The sequence below is a fragment of the Penicilliopsis zonata genome (genome assembly GCF_001890105.1).
Source record: "Penicilliopsis zonata CBS 506.65 unplaced genomic scaffold ASPZOscaffold_28, whole genome shotgun sequence".
NCBI classification, from domain to species: Eukaryota; Fungi; Ascomycota; class Eurotiomycetes; order Eurotiales; family Aspergillaceae; genus Penicilliopsis; species Penicilliopsis zonata.
Genome location: NW_019208934.1, coordinates 1 through 18,622, shown reverse-complemented (window position 1 = coordinate 18,622; position 18,622 = coordinate 1). Strand labels below are relative to the sequence as shown.

General features: G+C 35.1%; 4 protein-coding genes across 4 annotated transcripts; all 4 read right to left on the bottom strand.

Moving 5' to 3' along the window:
• Positions 1 to 6,122: 6,122 nt before the first annotated feature.
• Positions 6,123 to 6,900, bottom strand: ASPZODRAFT_1310665 (hypothetical protein). The gene is made up of 3 exons (XM_022722658.1): positions 6,879 to 6,900; positions 6,458 to 6,770; positions 6,123 to 6,337 (listed from the first exon to the last, which is right to left on the bottom strand). The coding sequence occupies exons 2-3, from the start codon at positions 6,692 to 6,694 to the stop codon at positions 6,170 to 6,172; spliced, it is 405 nt and encodes a 134-aa protein (XP_022576941.1). The 5' UTR covers positions 6,695 to 6,770; positions 6,879 to 6,900; the 3' UTR covers positions 6,123 to 6,169.
• Positions 6,901 to 7,064: 164 nt separating this feature from the next.
• Positions 7,065 to 11,178, bottom strand: ASPZODRAFT_76868 (hypothetical protein; the record flags this gene model as incomplete). The annotated part of the gene is made up of 2 exons (XM_022730134.1): positions 7,065 to 7,633; positions 10,503 to 11,178. The coding sequence occupies 2 exons, from the start codon at positions 11,176 to 11,178 to the stop codon at positions 7,065 to 7,067; spliced, it is 1,245 nt and encodes a 414-aa protein (XP_022576940.1).
• A 328-nt stretch (positions 11,179 to 11,506) lies between these two features.
• Positions 11,507 to 12,105, bottom strand: ASPZODRAFT_137242 (hypothetical protein). Its single transcript, XM_022724254.1, has 2 exons — positions 12,039 to 12,105; positions 11,507 to 11,989 (listed from the first exon to the last, which is right to left on the bottom strand). The coding sequence occupies exon 2, from the start codon at positions 11,983 to 11,985 to the stop codon at positions 11,677 to 11,679; it is 309 nt and encodes a 102-aa protein (XP_022576939.1). The 5' UTR covers positions 11,986 to 11,989; positions 12,039 to 12,105; the 3' UTR covers positions 11,507 to 11,676.
• A 2,218-nt stretch (positions 12,106 to 14,323) lies between these two features.
• Positions 14,324 to 14,953, bottom strand: ASPZODRAFT_147267 (hypothetical protein; the record flags this gene model as incomplete). Its single annotated transcript, XM_022725246.1, has 1 exon — positions 14,324 to 14,953. The coding sequence occupies one exon, from the start codon at positions 14,951 to 14,953 to the stop codon at positions 14,324 to 14,326; it is 630 nt and encodes a 209-aa protein (XP_022576938.1).
• Between the last annotated feature and the right edge of the window lie 3,669 nt (positions 14,954 to 18,622).

Below are 18,622 nucleotides of genomic sequence, written 5' to 3'. Positions count from 1 at the left end.
TTTTTAGTGACTATATTAAGAGCCTTATAGTTAATATATAGTTATAATATATTATTAGATTTTTTAATAAAAAGAATAAATATATTAATAAGGCTTATTAAGGGCTAAATCTAGCTCTACTATATCTTTTCTTAAAGATACTTATAAAGTATCTCTAGTTTAGGGGCTAATAAGCTATATATAGTCCCCTAAGGGGGCAGCTTATTACCTATAAGTTTAATCTTATATTCTATAGTTCTTATAAGAAAGAGTCTTATCTTATACTTAAAGAAGATACTCTTATAAGCCTAATAAACTTTAAGTAGACTAAAGGCCCTTATAAAGCCTAAAATAAGGTTTATAAATAAGAAGTAGATAATTTTATTATAAAAAAGCTTAATAAAATAGTTTATAAAATTAATTTTAATTTATTTAGTAAGCTACCTAAGATAATACTAGATTAAGATAATAAAATTAATATATAGATTAATATATATTAATTATATTTACTCTAGTATAAGATTATATCCTTATATATTAATAATATTATAAAGAATATTATATTACTCTACCTATTTTTAAGTATTTTAGATAAAGATTATTAAGGAGAATAAGCTAAAGTAAAAGATAGTCTAATTATTAATAAACTTAATAAGTCCTAAGTATTTATATATAGGACTTAAGTTATTAATAAATAGAAAATAATAAGAAATAAAGTCCTCTTAAGTATTACTATTTAATAGTGTTTTTACTTTAATATACCTAGTTTTAAGAGTAACCTAAATATTAGCTATAATAAAGGATAGTTAATTAAAGTTACTTTTTTATATATAGGCTAAAACTAATATATTAAGGAGTTCTTATTCTACTATAATAGTATTAAGATTACTAATTATTTTTTTAGTATTACTCTTCTTTTAACTTAGCTTCTTCTCCTTTTTAAGATAGTTTAGAGAAATATATCTAATCTTATTATAAATAAAGTAATATCTTTTTTTTATTTACTACTCTTATTTCTTTAATAAAAGCTATTAAGAAGAATATTACCTCTTTATATTCTTTATAATATCCTTATCTCTCCCCCTCTTTTAGGACTTCTTATATTAATTACTAATACCTTTACTAAGTATTAATATTATAGTTATTAATAGATTATAATTAGTAGCTCTATAAATAGATAATTCTATCCTTTATAAGCTGCTTTATTCTAAACCCTTTAATATATACTTCTTAGATTTAATAGTTAAGAAGAAGCTTATAATAGAGTTAATATTATAAAGGATAATTAGATTTCTAGTAATCTCTTTATATAGCTTTAGTTTAATTATATATATAAAAAATTAATTCTAGATAAGATTCTTAGTGATTACTTAACTTATAATAAATATCTATATAGTATTCTTCTAGTTACTAAAGAAATTTATAATACTTTAATTCTACTTTTATTATAGATTCTAGAGTTTACTAAAGATAATTAACCCTTTATTATAGTCTCTCTTATATTATTAATATAAAAAGTTAAATAGTCTAATTAGAGTCTATAGTTTTAAGTTATAGCGCCCTAGCTATTTTATCTTTATATTATTTTAGAGTTAACTTTTAATATATTATACTTTACCCTCTTCTTTCTAGAAGAAGGATAGTTTAGCTTCTATATAGACTAAAAGATTATATTTCTAAAGATAAAGCTTCTTTATAAATTTACTTATATAAAATTTAGGCTCTAAATATTTAATAGCCTTTATTAATAAATATTATTTAATAGTATATAATATTTACTATAGTACTTTATTATTTATAAGAGCTAGCTAAAGTATAATATCTTAATACTCCTAATTAATTATAAGTCTAGAGGAAGTTAGTAAATTATTAAATAAATCTTTAAAAAGTTCTTAGACTAACTATTCCTTTACTTAATTTATTAAAATATTAAAAGGTACTTTAGGCCCCTCTATAGTATAGATTAATTTATTTATATTAATATTTAATTAATTAGTTATAGATGCCTTAGTGCTAGAGGTTACTTAAGAATAATTAAGTATTCTTAATAATTAGTTTAATATTCTTAAGGTAATGGCTTATTACTAATATATTATTTATTTTAAGTTATTTCTAAGTATAGGTCTCTTATGGCCCTAGGATTCTTATATTAGATTAAAGTCACTTTAATCTAATATATAGGGGAAGTATTTTAAATTATAAGTAGTAACCTTATACTACTAGGGGTAGATAAGTAAGATATTAATATAACTAGATAATAGTAAGGTCTAGGGATATAAGAAGTCTATAGTAAGTTTAATAAAAGAATAAGATAAAGTGCTTAAAGTTCTATTCTATCTAGGGGGGATAGTATATATCCTAACTCTAAGTGGGGTACTTAATGAGTGCCTGATCAATGCCCAACGTCAACTAACAGTCGCATAGTATGCTTAGTTAGATGGCTTATAGGGCGGCGTCAGTGCCGGCCTTATAATGCCTGATATAATTGCGTCTATAAAGTCTTTATAAAGGGAGGTCTTATAGTCTATATAGTAGGCCTTTACCTACTTATTAAATTAACATATTACCTAGTTTTTAAATACTTAAATAGTTATTTAAATATCTATGTTACTAATAATATATCTTACCTAGTGAAATTAAGTTATATTATTAATAAAGTATATAATCTACCTCTCTCCTTAATATCTAGTTATTATCTATATTATATTAAATAATACTTAGTTAAATGGCTTTACTATATATATATAGGGTCAACATAATATCTATTAATTTAATACTAATAGATAATACTTATAATATTTAATATTTATTGGTTTATAGGCTTTATTAGTGATTATTATACTATTAACCTATATCTCTAGATATTAAATAATATTATACTTAATATAACCTAGGTGTTAGTGCCAGGTCTTTATAGTCCCTTTTACTATTAGGGGTTTCTTTAAATATATTATTTCTATTGCTTAAGGCTCCTATTAAGCTATTATTATTATAAATACTAATATCTTATTAAATTTAAGTATATATAGAGAGTATCTCTTAATTATTATATAGATATTAATATATTCTTTATATAATACTTCTTCCTCTTAATCCTATATAATACTGTCCTTTTTAAGCAGGTTTATAGATATAAGATTAGTATAGAATTAAGATAAATATATAATATCTTTAAGTAGTATATTTATTATCTTACTATTAACTATATAGGGCTTAATAATAATACTCCTAACTTTATAATAGGTGCTCTTACTCTCTCTAGTATATATTATAAGATTTAGGGATATAAAGGATATAAATTAACTATATTAGTTATAGATATAAGTATCTATTCTTAAGTCTAGGATAAAGCTGTCTTATAAGGGATAATTCCCCTTTATATTATTTAATACTATTAATATTATCTTTAAGCTTAACTAGACATTTTTAGGGTGTTAATAAGCCACTATATTAATATTTTTATTCTATATTATAAGATTTAACTTCTTATACTCCTCCTTTACTTTTTTATATATCCTTATTATAATCTTATAAAGCACTAGTTTCTTTTCTTTAGTAATATTAAATTATTTTATTATTTCTATATTTAGTACCTAGCTATTAGGGTAAATCTATTTATTAATATAATAATATTTTTTAAATTAATATCTTCTTCTATAAATATAGTATAATAACATCTTTTTTAATAATGCTGTCTTTAATCTATCCTTATTATAATCTTTAAATAATATAAATATATTTATATTATTATTTTAAGAGATTTATAGTCCTTACTATTCTCTAAAGTTAATTAATATATCTAGTACTAATATCTTTAATAAGTATTTAACTATCTAGTTTTATTAAATTAAGTATATTATTATACTTATATATTTATAATAGAATAAGTTAATTTATTTAAGTAATTAATATACTACTTACTTTATATCTATAATAGTGTTAAGCTTAAAGCTATAATATTTAAGATAAAGTATCTTTTAGTATATAAGTTATTTATTAAAGCTTTCTTTATTAATTATTTTTAGCTAGATATTATTCTATTTATGGCCTAGCTATATTATTTAAGTACTATTATTAAGTATATATCTTGCCTATAGCTACTTTAGCATCTCTTATAGAATCTTAATTATACTAATTAAGTTTTATAAGTATTTATTAATTATCTCTATAATTTAATTATAAAGCCTAATAATTATGCCTTACTTCTTTTAATATGATTTTATATTATTATAATAATAATTAATTATATATTTATATAGGGCTTACTCTACTATAATAAGTTTCTCTAGTATTATTACGCCCTGCTAATAGGATGCAGGTGTTAAAGCTTATAGCTCCTTTAATATATCTTTATATTCTAAATCTATATATTCTTATATAAGTAAGGATTATATATATCTTAATATAGCTATATACTATAGAGGCCAATTATCCTTATCTTTTAGGATAATCTTATTAATATTAGAGGTCATATTTATAGGTGGTCTATTAAAGTAATATAATTATTTATAATACTTAATATTATTAATAGGTTAACTTACTATCTAGTAAATTAGTGTAAATAAGTTATATTAACTAGATATAATTAGGCTTATAACTTTTAGCTAAATAATATAAGGATTTTCCTTATATAGAGCTAATAATAGGATAATATTAAATTAATTAACTAGATAACTTTTAGGGATAAATATTGTCTGTAATATATAAGTATATAGTAGGGTTAGGCCCTGATAATATGCAAATAATAGGAATATCAATAGGAAATAGTTAATAAATGGTTAAGTAAACAATATAAAGAGAAACTGTATATCTGACGATAGGTATCCATATATCCGTCGTAGTTAACACATCATTATTACTCAATTTTTATGATCAACCATTTCTTCTAGATTGCTTACAGCTGGCTATTGTGATAGTACAATATTATATTGCGTCATATTATACCCTGCTGTCACCCTGCCATCAATTATCTTTTTGAAGTAGCCGTTTAAAAACCATTCATATCTCCAAGCTTGGGCCGTTACAATACCGAGATTTCTGCATACAAAATCTTGCGATTCCATTTGCCTTCCCTTCCTCAAAGGCAGTCGTGAAACATGGACAGCTGTGTCACTTACTGTAGACCTTAGGTCTGCCTGGCCCCTATCCATCAGCAATATGGAGAGGATTCATCCCTCTCTGATGGCTTAGAAAGCCATTCGACAATATCATCAAGATAGGCACACCAGATGTTTCTCAAGCATGCAGCTGCCGTGGCAATCATTGGCATCATAAAAATGGTATGGTAGGATTCCTTACTAGATCAGTGAATCTTCTGACCGTCTAGATTAAATTGGTTGACTTAGTACTCTAGTCTTGGCGGCGCTGTCGTTACCTAGTAAGAAACCCTCTACTTATTGTACTATGACTTCTAACTATCCTTCTTAGAGACAAACCTGTGGAACTAGACTCCAGAGGTCTAATTACTAAAGAACTAGAGTTATTTAACTTTATTTCTAAGTATAATAGCAAAGACATGGTTCTAAACCTGGGAGTTCTGGGGCGCAGTCAGTAAGTAGTCATTGGCAGAGGCCAGGCCTGTCTTTCTTTCTTTCCTTTATGGTCCTAGACTAAACCGGCGTCCAGAGTACTGTAGGTGGTGAATTAGGATACCATCTTAGTATGTTAGGATCTCTAACTAGATTAGTGATTTATCTGCCTGTCTGTAGTGAATTAGCCTACATCTTTCACCTTCACCTAGAGTGACATTAGTTATAGATTACCTTCTCGCCGGCTCTACTGCTGTATCATTAAAGTAGATACACTATTTTGGTGGTTACCTATTAGAGTGTAAAGGGTGGACCTCCCTCTAAGGTCATCAACTTGTTTAACTGAAGAACCGGGAGGCAGGTCCTAGACCAAACTAGCGTCAGGAGGTGCTATGGGTGGCACTATCTTCTATAGAGTACTATATTAAGGTGTCTTTCGTGTAACTACTGTCATCATCAATCAATCATTTATTCATTCTTTCTCATTATTATACTGTTTAAGATGGATCTCCTCCTGAGTAGTGACTTGGCAAAGAAATATTACGAATTCCCTCGGGAAAAGGAATAGGTCTAACCGTTCGAAGCCTCACTTCGTGGTTTAAACTAGGACAGTTGACCCTAGATATCCTAAGGTTGTGACAATGTCATCATGTCCACAGGGTTCAAATATCATATGCTGTGTTTCTTGGCTGGAATGGAGACAGCATCATGTCCATGGAATTCGGATCATCATAAGCTGTGCTTGCTGGCTGGAATGGAGACATCAGCATGTCTATAGGATTCAGATCGTCATAAGCTGTGCTTGCTGGCTGGAATGGAGGCATCATCATGTCCATGGGATTCATATCATCATGAGCTGTGCTTGCTGGCTGGAATGGAGGCATCATCATGTCCATGGGATTCAGATCATCATAAGCTGTGCTTGCTGGCTGGAATGGAGGCATCAGCATGTTTATAGGATTCAGATCGTCATAAGCTGTGCTTGCTGGCTGGAAAGGAGGCATCATCATGTCCATAGGATTCAGATCGTCATAAGTTATGCTTGCTGGCTGGAACGGGGGCATCATCATGTCCATGGGATTCGGATCATCATAAGCTGTGCTTATTGGACCTATTAGACCCAGCTGCGATTGGTTTTTTGGCTCTAAACGATTGTGGAGGACATTTGTCTCTTTGTCGGATTCCATGAGATTTCCATCATATGACTTATTAAATGGTTGACGGTGGTTTGCAGATGACTGTATTTGTGGAAAACCATGAGAACTGAAGCCTTGAGTAGTTGTATTAGGCATATTCTTTTTCCGAGGCCATATGATTTTTCCTAGAAAGCATAAGCAATCTAATAGCCTAGCAAAGGATTTCCCTACTCACTTTTGAATTGAGGAAAAGCAAATCCAGCTTTCTGTAAAAATTGTTGTAATATTTCGAGGATTATGTCATGGGCAGCTGATTTCTGTGCTTCATTGGTGATGCCTCTCTGCTTGAGCGAGTCTAATAATAAATCTCGCCTTGCGCCTTTCTTGGGAAGCTCGTGTAGCCATCTATGTCAATTCAGCATCACCACAGAAGCAGCTTTAAACTTAATACATACATGGATTCTCCAATGTCGTTGGGAAGGAGTACCAGAACTCCAGGGCCGCCTAGTTCTTGAGATAAGAGCCAGAGTCTTTCGCCCCATTCAACCCAGGAGCGCAGCTTTTTCTGGACTCTAGCATGATGTAGTTTCAGAATACCATTAATAATTTGAGAAAGAGAGGCGATTGCATCCTGACTCTGGCCGGCTTCTTGGATACACATTGTCATTAGAAAGAAGATGGTATAACTCAGCCGGCAATGAATCTTTTGAATTGTGCCCTCTTTCATTTCATCGGTCCATAGAAAAGATCTGGCGATGAGTTCATATCCATGGAGTTCCACATACTCTTCATCTGATGCGAGGGCAGAAAGGCTTTTCTGAAAGTTTTGAGGGGAGTGTTGAGACAGATTCAAGAACGGCTGCAATTCTGGAGAAAGTATTATAGGGGAGACCCTACGGGAATGACGTTCCACCCTATTTTCCTGGACACGAATTCGGCTTGGTAACTTTCTGAATATCGACTTGGCAACTTTCTCGATGTGCTTAAATACTGTTATTAGAAGGAAAGCTTGTACGAGCAAGAAAAAAGAAGGTTCATACATTAGACGCCCACAAGAAATTAGGATCAAGTTCAGCTTGGCCTGCATTCTCAGCCTTTTCGCATTCTTCAAGGATATTGAGAGCTAGCAATTTGCTCTCAGTTATGCCCATTTTACCAAGATCCCTTTCGGTGACAGGAATCGGAGAAGCAATTGTTAGAAGTGGGGGAACTGATTAAACATCCTGACTAAGTAAGCCCGGAGTATCTTTATTACTTTCCGAGAAGCCTCAGTTTAGTCTAGTACGCCAGAACTATTTTTTTATATTTATTCACCTCCCTCATAGTTTTACTATATGGTCTTGAATTGTCTCTTTTAATACATCTAGAGTTGGTTTCTACTGTCTATCCAATGGTAGAGAAATCATGAGCTAACTATTCTTTGATGTCTCGGCCCCGGCTTCTGTATGCAGGCGTTCTAACACCGTCCACTACACCCATCCTACCAACCTCAAAATTTGAATCTCGGATACAGTCGTAGTCTAGATAGCATTGAAATATATTTGATGGCTATAACTGCTTTAAAGCCAATACCAAGCATAGTAGATTGCCATCTCCTTCAGCCATCAACCGGCTATTTCCTGATATAAAATTGATAGAACCTTCTTTGTTGTTTAATTGCACCCTTGTAGCCTTTAAATCTTCTGCATATATGTTGAGACTGTCCTTTTTCCGTAGAACAATCACAATATATGCAACAGCAGGTCGTGGGAAAAATGGTCCGCGTTTAAGGAAGAATACGTTCGATCGTTTATCGCCGATGCGTGTCGCATCTAATATATCATTGGGTATCTGGCTGATTAGCAATTTTTCCCGAATATATTTTATCAAATCACACCTTTGGTAGGTATTTCTCCTCAATTTTCCGTAAAATAGTCGCGCAAGTTTCGGAGACATATAAAGGGTAATATGACTGCATGCTCGCATCATATGGCTCGGGACTTTTTGTGTATTCCGATACAGCAATATTGATCAGGTGAATAAAATCTTCATCAAGCTCAACTAGATCTGCAAGATTATATCCGGGAACCATATCGAGGATCCAAGAGTTCGACGCCTTCCAAGGAGATCAGCTTGAAGATTTAATATACCTGATGTTTCGAGTGCTTCTGTATCTGCATCAATCTGTGACTGTGAAATGAATCTCGACTTGTTCATTGCTCATTGCTGAAGAGCTTAAAGAAAATCTAAGTTATATAATGTTTTAGGCAGGCATCCTTAAGTGGGGTTTGGGTACATTGCGGATCACATGATTAGAAGAAAAAAGGCAATTCTAACGGAAAAATAAGTTGATCCGTCTCCTACGTCGGTCCTCCTCCCGTTCCTGTATGAGGACTCGACGAGGGCCCGCGCGCGGGGGAACCGCACTGATACATACACATATCTTGAAGCTGATCGCTTGCGAAAGATCGCCCGCCATGCTAAGCGTACACCCCCTCCCCCCTCTTGCAAGACCAACGGACACGCTCCAGTACCAGCCGGACCAGGAAGGCCAAAATGCTCCGATTGTTCTTCCCGAAACCACCAGAGGCTAACCTGGACCACATCCAGAACTTCCGGTACTCTGAGTCGATCGAAACACTAATCTAAACGCCACCGATCACAATATATGCAGTCATCACTGCCGTCCATGGCCTAGGCGCCGTCTGTGGCTAGACGACCTCCCGAACTGAGTACTGCAGATACACCCTGAAGATAAACATGGACGACTTGGGACACTACCAGGAAGTGGGCGCCACAGCGGCGGCTCTAGAACCATTGGTGATCCGCCAGGCCTACATGGCCTGGAGACAATAGAGATGGTGGTGGCGGCGGAGATTGCTGGCATCGTGCTCGCGCTCCGCCTCACTAAGGAAGACCAGCGGCTCTTTGGCTTTTAATGGGTATAGGCCGCCTCACCTACCTGCGACTGCTCTCACTGCCGACGTCTTCGGATACTGATCAGGACCAGGACCAGGATTTTTGCCACTCGGCAAACAGGCACCGGGCCACCAACGCATGGCAACGCGCCGGAATGAGGCAGCGGCTCTATAAACTACTACTTTTTCATCTAATTTTCTCACCTCCCTTTACTGACTACACGTGCAAACGCTCCCGGGTTCAAACTTTTCGGCAAGTATTAGATGCCCAGATTTGCCCACTTTCCACGCAGCTGTACGACCTACACCAGTTGACTGCCCAGTGCCGGGCACCGGGCGGCAAATGCGCACGTCAGTTGACGCGGCGCCAAAGTGACCCAAAATGACGGTGAAAACTGTTTGGAGAGGTGACCAGGACATCTGTTAGCCATAGACAAGGAGATAGGAGGGCGGGGCGCTTACGTGGAGGAACAGCAGGATTAACACGAGATCTGGGCAACTGGCGGACGAGGATCCAGTGGAGGCCTTGGCAGTGCGGAGCGGAATTCCAGACTAAGTGGCAACTGTTCTCAGCCGCGGGTGGGAGCGGGCTGGCCGTCCTGGGCAAGTGGCGACGGCTCCTGCACATGCCTGCCGGCAGACGCGTCCGGGTGATATAAAGAATGAGATTATGAGCATGAGAATGGCATTATCAACTAGAAGACAGAGCCGTTGTATCTTAAGAAAAAGACATGATAGTATGCTGCAGAATGCTGATTATTTCCAAACTCGATTTATAAAAATCGTCAGACCACCGACGATAGTCGCTAGAATGAAGAGTTTTGACGTTCTTTTTGGAGACACTCTGTTGCTAGAAACGCCTGTTTCTACTATATCTTGTTCAGCAACAGAATCCAGCGCCTCCTTTAAACACTGTGCATTTGGAAACCCCCGTTCATCCCAACACTTTTCAATGATTGTACCAAGCCAGATTTCGTGAGTGTTCGGAAGTGAGTCTCGTCGTGGCCAGGTAGCTCGGCCATCATCAGCAGCGTTATCTCTGAAGAGATTGAATTCACATTGTTGTCCAGTAATGACTTCATACATCACTGCACCAAGTTGTCCAATATCTGTGAAAATTGAAAATCCGTTGTCGTCAGCAGATTCCATGTCCGTCTCCAGAGGCAGAAGAGATGATTCACTGAAATCACAGAGCTTTATCGCTAAATTTAAATCGAGGAGAAAATTGCGACAGGAAATATCGGCAATAAGCACGCGGCTGTCATGTATTTGACTGATTGTTTGGGTCATTTGACGAAACCATGCCAATTGAAGCCTGCGAGACACGGCATTTTTCTTCAGGTAGGCTCGAATATCTCCATTTTTCATCCATACGAGGTGAGTCTCATTGTCCAGCAAGTGAACACAAGGGACCACACCAATAATCTGAGATGATTGAAGTCGGCGATAAATTTCTTGCTCGCGGTGAATAACACCCATATTGATTTCGAAATCGATATCAGTACTCCAAGGATGTCTCAAAGGTATTTTAACAGCTAAGCCATCACGAAGGATGACTACCCCTGATCTTCCATACCCAAGAGTGTCGTTCTCACGAATAGGCTGATGGTCAAGATCAATGAAAAGTGATGAGGCCATATATGATTATATTTAAGGCAAGTACATAAAAGAGAGATGAATTGGAATCACCAAGTACACTGGTTCTACAGGGCTTATCCCTTCGTCTGTCGCGCTTGTCGCATTTTAGCATCTTGGCGCGGAGCTCGGCCAACTTGGCTCCGATTGGCCTATGTCAGTGGAACTAGGAGAATCTATGGGGCTGTATCAGTCAAGGTATTCATACTTACCCTTATCGAGCCTTACTAAGCCAGTCGGATAAAAGACCGCCGATTTCCGCGCCAAGACGCTAAAATGCGACAGATGAATGGGATAATAAGCATTTACGGCACGTGATCGTTTTACACTTGTTGGACACGAGAAGGTTGTTCTGGTATTTATATACGCGACCGGCCGGCCTAATGAGGTAATGATCACGTGACAAAAATGACTAAGGAATGACTAATTAGGGCCGGAGCCCGAACCCTGGTGGCCGAGAAGAAATGTGCCTTAGGCTACAATACTTGATGACTAACCATTTCAATGAACGGATACCTCGCTCCCTGCAGAAACCCCTCCGCTCGCCTCCCCGCTACTGCCAGAGCCACCTCCTGGCTGATTCCCACCGTTGCCTTTCTTGTTTTCGCGATGCCGAGGGCAATTAACTTTGCGTCGAGTAGAACTCGTCTGCGTGGTTGGAGTAGCAGGATCACAGTCTGTACCTCTCTGTACAGCAGCTTCGCACCATTGAATATGGTCTTCAACAGGATCATTATTTTCACATTCTCCTGTTGCCTTCCCCGTGCAATCAGGGAAAAAAGCAGGTGTTTTACGCCTCACCCAACACATTCTGCTAGGGTAAATTAGTGGGGCTATAAATATAATATATAGATAGGGCTTACTTGGATATAAAGCATGTATGTTGTTTTGCTTAATTGCAAAGATTCACATTCAGGATGTAAATATGAGGTATTTTATAGTTATTTTCTCCACTGAGGGCCCTTAGCATTTCGCGCGCGAAGAATTATTACACCAACACCCTAAATCATCGAGAGCGAAGAATTAAGGTACACTAAGTCCTAACCCTTCGCGCGCGAAGAATTGTTACATCAATACCAGTACCTACTCAAACATGAAGAATTAGTGTACCCTAAGCCCTATCTCCTCGCGCGCGAAGAATAATTGTTCTCCAACTCTTCATGCGCGACGACACTAAAAGCTCTTCAGCACAAAGAGGAATGCCGTGGCCATTGCGCGCCAAGATAATGCTTACCATATGGGGCTTTAGTATCACCTTATGTACAACTATAGCTATCAGTACATTGCTACAGGGATGCTAGGACGTAGCAGGAGATGTAAATTCAAATAGAATCTTAATATAAGTAGTCTACCATGTATATTGATAGCAATGGATTTCTATTGAATCAACCACCTTTATACTTTGGTTATTTGGTAGCTTGACTTGCAATGTAAGATCTTAAACACTTATGCAACCTACACGTTGACCGACGTTAACTTCTCCAGGGATTCCATTTTGACGTGCGTACGGTGTCTGCAAGCATGGATGAGATGTCAAGACGGTACATTACAGTCATTGTCATCTGTGGAAGACCAGGGGGCTGGGCTCCATGTGCCCCCTGTACCTGAACACTTTACACCACAGGAGCCGGCGGTGAGCTGAACAGTCCACATCCATGGGTAAACACTCTCAATTGACCGTTTTTCCAGAAATACGGCACTTCCTCGGATACGCGAAAGGTCCTCCAAGTTGGTACTACCATATACCATGCAAATGGAATCAATAAGAATATGAAAATTGATGCTAGAATCCTTGGAACAACGTGGAAGCAAGTCTCTCTTAAGGAGCTCATTAGGATGGAAGGTGGTAGGGAACATCTACATGATTCATTTCCCAACCTGCTAGACATAGTTCTAAGGGAGGCGCCAGCCAGCATGCACAATTGAAACTAGCATCCGGTGTACAATGTGTCTATTGACCGTCTGAAGCCGGAAAAATAACTGGCATTCATTTTCCTCCATGCATACGATTCCCAATGACACCTTCGATATATTGTGGGCCATGATGCATGATACTACTGGATATGCTGATTCCTAGAATATTGTAAAAGAGATAGTACTGTTGTAGAACCAACTCATAGATACAGCACAGTGAATGCCTGGATATAAAAGACTGCATCTTCTGTGGTGGATAAAGCTTTAGGTTTCAATCATCACAGATTTTACTGGAATCTAGTTTTATTGGCAGTAGTCTACGATCTATTGCTCTGCATTTTCAATACAGCCTGGGCAGACATTCTTTAAGACATCTGGTCTCTTTCATCCACAACCGCTCGATAAATCACGTGATAGCCGAGCTGAGTCATCAAGATGCCCTCACCCCACCTAACAGAAGAAGACAAACAATACGAGGCCGCCCATGATCTGAAGAATGCAAATATGGAGCAATTAGGGTACCAAAGTATTGACTGCAAATTGCCTGACGAGGCACTGGTTAAGAGAGTTATTAGGTATTTTAAAAAAAAAGAGAAAAGGTTCTAGGGTTTAACTATCTGAGCTATTAGAAATACTGACTATAAGGAGCTTATAAAATATAGAGGACCTGATATAGATATAAGTACTACTAGTCTAATTATCACTAAACCTCTATTTCCAGGTTACTAATACTAGTATTATATAGTGGCTAGAACAGAGGGTGGCGACTAAGCTTGGCGTTAAATTTAACTAAGTTACTATTTAAGGTCTATATATTGTCGGCCTAAAAGATATAAATATAATAAATAATATAAATAGAGAATATGAACTTCTGCGAGCACACCTATTAAAGAAATTAATTTCTGTGTTTTATGTTATTAGGGGTAAGATTAGGCACAATCATGGCGTCTTTGCCGTCTGGCCCTTATTATATAGCATATGGGAAGACAACTGTCCTTCTGCTAATAAGAAGATAGATATTTAGCTGAAACTAATACCTAGAAATATCTTCCTCATCAAAGGAGAAGCCTATATGGGCCTTATTATTCCACTAGAGACCATTCTACTTTAGGGGGGTTTTTCAGAATCGCCTATCCTCGAGGATGCATGGAAATCCCACCGTTTTGATTTTATGGTCTAGTCCCTTCTCTTCATGGGCTATTCCTTTATCTGTCAGCCTAGTTTCAGCTCGGATTCAGGTATAAGGGATCTCACCAGTATGCTTTTCATGCCACTTTTGGTATCGCCCCACCCACTCCCAGAGGTTTAGTTCGTTTGCAAGTATGACAATGTGCCTATGCGGTTTACTTTGAAGAGCTTCAATGAGATGCAGTAGCTCATCATCATGTAGATGCCAAAATTTGGTGATAGCGGGTAGTAGTACCAGTGAAATGCCAGGCACTCCCAGCGCATTCTCAATGCGTAAAAGCTTCTCGCCCACTCTCAGCGCATCGAGCGCCCGACTTTCTGGGGAAAGATTAAGGGCCTTGATAAACTCTGGTCGTAATCCATAACAGTTTGGTATTATGACGTCTTTGATCTGGTGCGCCTGTATAAGCAGTGGAGGCTTTTGCTGCTTAGATAGCCAATCCTTCTCCTTCAAAGCCAACCCTCTTGATGAGAGATAGGACAGAAGTAGTGATCCCCAAGATTCCCAGTTTGCATTCCATTTTCGACCAACTAAGAAGCCAGTCAATGACGGATGCTCATTTCCGTTTCGCGGAATATCAAGAACGGGTCCAGTCCAGTCTCTCTTGATAAACTGGACAATACTCGTGATTGAAACGAGGTCTAGGATATGCTCCGCTTTAGTGGCCTGTGACATAATGACCGAAAAAAAGAATATAGAAAGTGATGTATGTACAGGATGTACAGGGAGTGTAGGAGTGGGATAGGGAATAACTGCCGATGGGGGCGGATGGCCTTTGAAATGTGGCCTGGTGGGGACTTGGATGTGTATAAGATGATTAGTCCTAATGCAGTTAACTCATGTACAAGGAACACCTGCTACTATTTGTAGATTTTGAGATGTGGGGGCTCTCTACAACATTTATTGGTTTTATTATGGGTAGCCAATAGGGGTGAAAGCCGTCACATGGTCTCTCTGCTTTTCTGTCATTAAAATATGTGATGGGTACTCTTAACTTCTCCCCTGCGGCGGTTTATGTAGAATCTTCAAAGGTGGTATTCAGTGAGAACAGTAGAAAAAACAGTGTGCTACTATACTTTTGCCTTCCTAAGAGGCATTAAAAATAATAAAAATTACCTGGTTTCTTCGCCATTTACACCCTTTCAGATGCAGTGGAGATCCTGGTAATAGAGGAAGAGGGGTAAAAAGAAACTAGATAGAATTTATCCTGCATGCACAGCAGGGGATGAGCTAGAGAGGGGTTTCATGATATTACACCAATGGTATTATTCCGCTGATCTGATCAACATAGCAGGAAGGAAGCTCTTAAGAGATGTAAACCATTTTTCACTGCTTTTAATGAACCTACTGAAGAACATTCCTGGTATAATGAAGGTAATCTCAGAGAGATGAAGATGTATGGTAAACTCTAGTTTCAATATGTAAATTGTCTCTGGAGGCAAAGATTCGGTTTATAGCTCAGCTATTATCTGTAGTACTGTATAGTATGCAAGAGTATGCAGGAGTAGCACAACAGTCGGTATATTTTTCCTTTACTGCTTATATAGTAAAGTAGACGCCTCTTCCTTAGAGTGGGCTAGAATCAATTACTTTATCACTACCTTAACCATCAACTTAGCCATTTAGTTACTGATAATTAGTAAAGTAATAAGTTTTAGGTCCTAATAATACACCATGCCGAGCCAAGAGTCTTTCTAAAATGCGAATTATTTCACTAGTCAATTGTGGCCCTCAGAACATCACGTGTTCTCCCTTAATAATAGAATAGATAGGAGTATTGTCATGGCGACGGCGAGGTCGTTTGTATGCCTTAGGCAGGTTGTGGTGAATAGGGCCGCTATTCCTGTTTTAGCTTAGTGCAGGAAAGGGGAGAGAGATATTAGACGCGCCTTATAACACACCTCTCTCTCCTCTCCTCTTTCCCCTCCTTATTTAAATATTTTAGTATTGAAGCCACTAATTAATTATTTATTTACTTAGGGCCGTTATATAATATTTAAATTAATTAATCCTAATTTCTATATAATTAATAGTAGTTAAATGATACTCTAATTATCTAGTGATTCTATTATTATATCTAATTACTAGATTATGTTAATAATAAAAATATAATAAGACTAAATAATAACCCCTAAGTGTCATCTAGATGTCATGAGACCCTTAATAGAACTAAAGACATGATAATAAAAAAATAGTTCTTTAGTCTTTATATAAATAATCTAAATATACTATAAGATATAATATTATATCTAGTGACTAAAAGTAACTAATAATTAATAAATAAGAAGCTTTATACTAAAGCTGAGGCTATATTAGCTCTAAAGAATAATAAATAGTTAAAAGAAACCTAGTCGCAACTAAAGGAAGTATAGACTAGACTTATAGTTATAGAGAATAAATATATAGAATTTATATTAGCTCTTATATATAATACTACTAATAATACTACCTTAGTTAATAAAACCTTTAAACCTTATAATTCCTATAGACCTAAGTACTCTACTAAACTACCTAACCCCCTAATACTAATTAATAATAAGGATCTTAAATTTAATAATTAGCTAATATTAATAAAGTAGAAGCTGCATACTAATAGAGATTATTATAATATTAAAGAACTTTATATTGCCTATATATTTAATTATATAAATAAAAAGGCCTATAAATATATAACTCTTAGACTCTAGAATAATATAAAGAACCCCTATAATATAATTAGTAATATCCTTAACTATCTAGAGACTATTTATAAGGATCTAAACTAAGTCACTAATGCTAAAGTATTATTCTATTATCTATTCTAGAAATAGGAGAAATTTTATAATTTCCTTTTTAACTTTATACACCTGGCTATAGAGGCAGGAGTTAATAAGAATAATCTCTAAAATAAGCTTTATTATAAATTAAGCTACTATATATAAGAACTTATTATCCCTAAAATTAATAAGGATAGATCCTTTAAGGAGTTTACTAAATACTACTCTAAAATAGCAAATTAATTAGAGGTTATAAATAATAATATAAACTATAGTAAAGGTAAAAGAAGAGGAATTATGCCTACTAATTTAAGTATAAGTAATAAGGTGTTAACCCCTATTATTAAATATATTATCTTATAGAAGCTGAACGCTTACAACTCTCCTTATCTTACTATTAATCTAGCTATTAAGAAGTAGAGGGAGGACTATAATACTTACTTTATATATAGCTTAATAAAATATAAAGCTAGGGCTTACCCTAAATAGAAGACTACTAACTTAAAGCTGGCTAAGCTTAAGGAATTAGAGGCTAAAGAAGAACCTATAGAGCTAATAAAAGACTTAGCCTAAGGAAAGTCTCCTCCTTAGATAAAGTAGAAGTAGATATAGGAAAATTAGACCTATTTAAACTAATTAGTAGATAACCCTTTACTATAACTAGTTAGTTATTATATAATAGATATAGTATACTAATTACTATATTGGCAGATATAGGAGTGAGAGGAAGTATCTTTATTAATATATAGAGAATAAAGGATATAGCTTAATTCTTTAATATCCCTTTATACCCCTTATTAGAACTAATAGGTATTAAAGGATTTAACAGCTGGCCTAAGACTCTAATTATTTATATTATTATTCTACACCTATAGGTAGATAAATAATAATTTTTAAATAAACTAATACTTATTACTAACTTAGGGCATTATAATATTATTATTAGTAAGACCTAGATAATAAAATAAGACGCCTAGTTAAACTATTAAAATAATTAGTTTATATAGCTAAAATAGAGCTTAATACTAAATAAAGAACTTTAGGAGAAATAGTCTATAATATTACCTAAGATAATACTATAGTAGAAGAGTAAATTAATAGTAAAAAAGAAATTTTAAGAGAATATAGTTTATTATAATAAAAAGCTAATAATAAAGATAAGAGTAAAATAATATTAATAAAGAAATTAGACTTATTACTGACCACCCTAAATAGAGGCTATCTATTATTATAGTAACCTAGCTAAGATAAAGTAGGAGCTAAAGAAAAGTATTATTAATAAAAAGGATTAAGTCCTAGAAAGAAAGGACTCCCTAAGATATAATAACCTAATAATAATTAATATTACTATTATTAGGGCACTAGTGTTCTATTAGTATATAAAGAAAGAGGATTTAGAGATCTTTATCACTAGCCTAATAAAGATTAAGTAAATTATTAAGGAAAAATAATAGGATTAATAGAACTCTTAGACCTAGAGAGTAGTACTTATTAATATAGAATAATTAAATAAGAACCTATCCTAACTTATTCTAAAGGAGTATTATAATTTCTTAAATATCTTTTCTAAAAAGAAGTTAGATAACCT

Coding starts and splice junctions, on each gene's coding strand:
- ASPZODRAFT_1310665 (XM_022722658.1), bottom strand. CDS start 6,694: ATGGAATCCGACAAAGAGACAAATGTCCTCCACAATCGTTTAGAGCCA. Junction 6,338..6,457: donor ACGATCTGAATCCTATAAAC/ATGCTGATGCCT, acceptor AATCCCATGGAC/ATGATGATGCCTCCATTCCA.
- ASPZODRAFT_137242 (XM_022724254.1), bottom strand. CDS start 11,985: ATGTGTTGGGTGAGGCGTAAAACACCTGCTTTTTTCCCTGATTGCACG.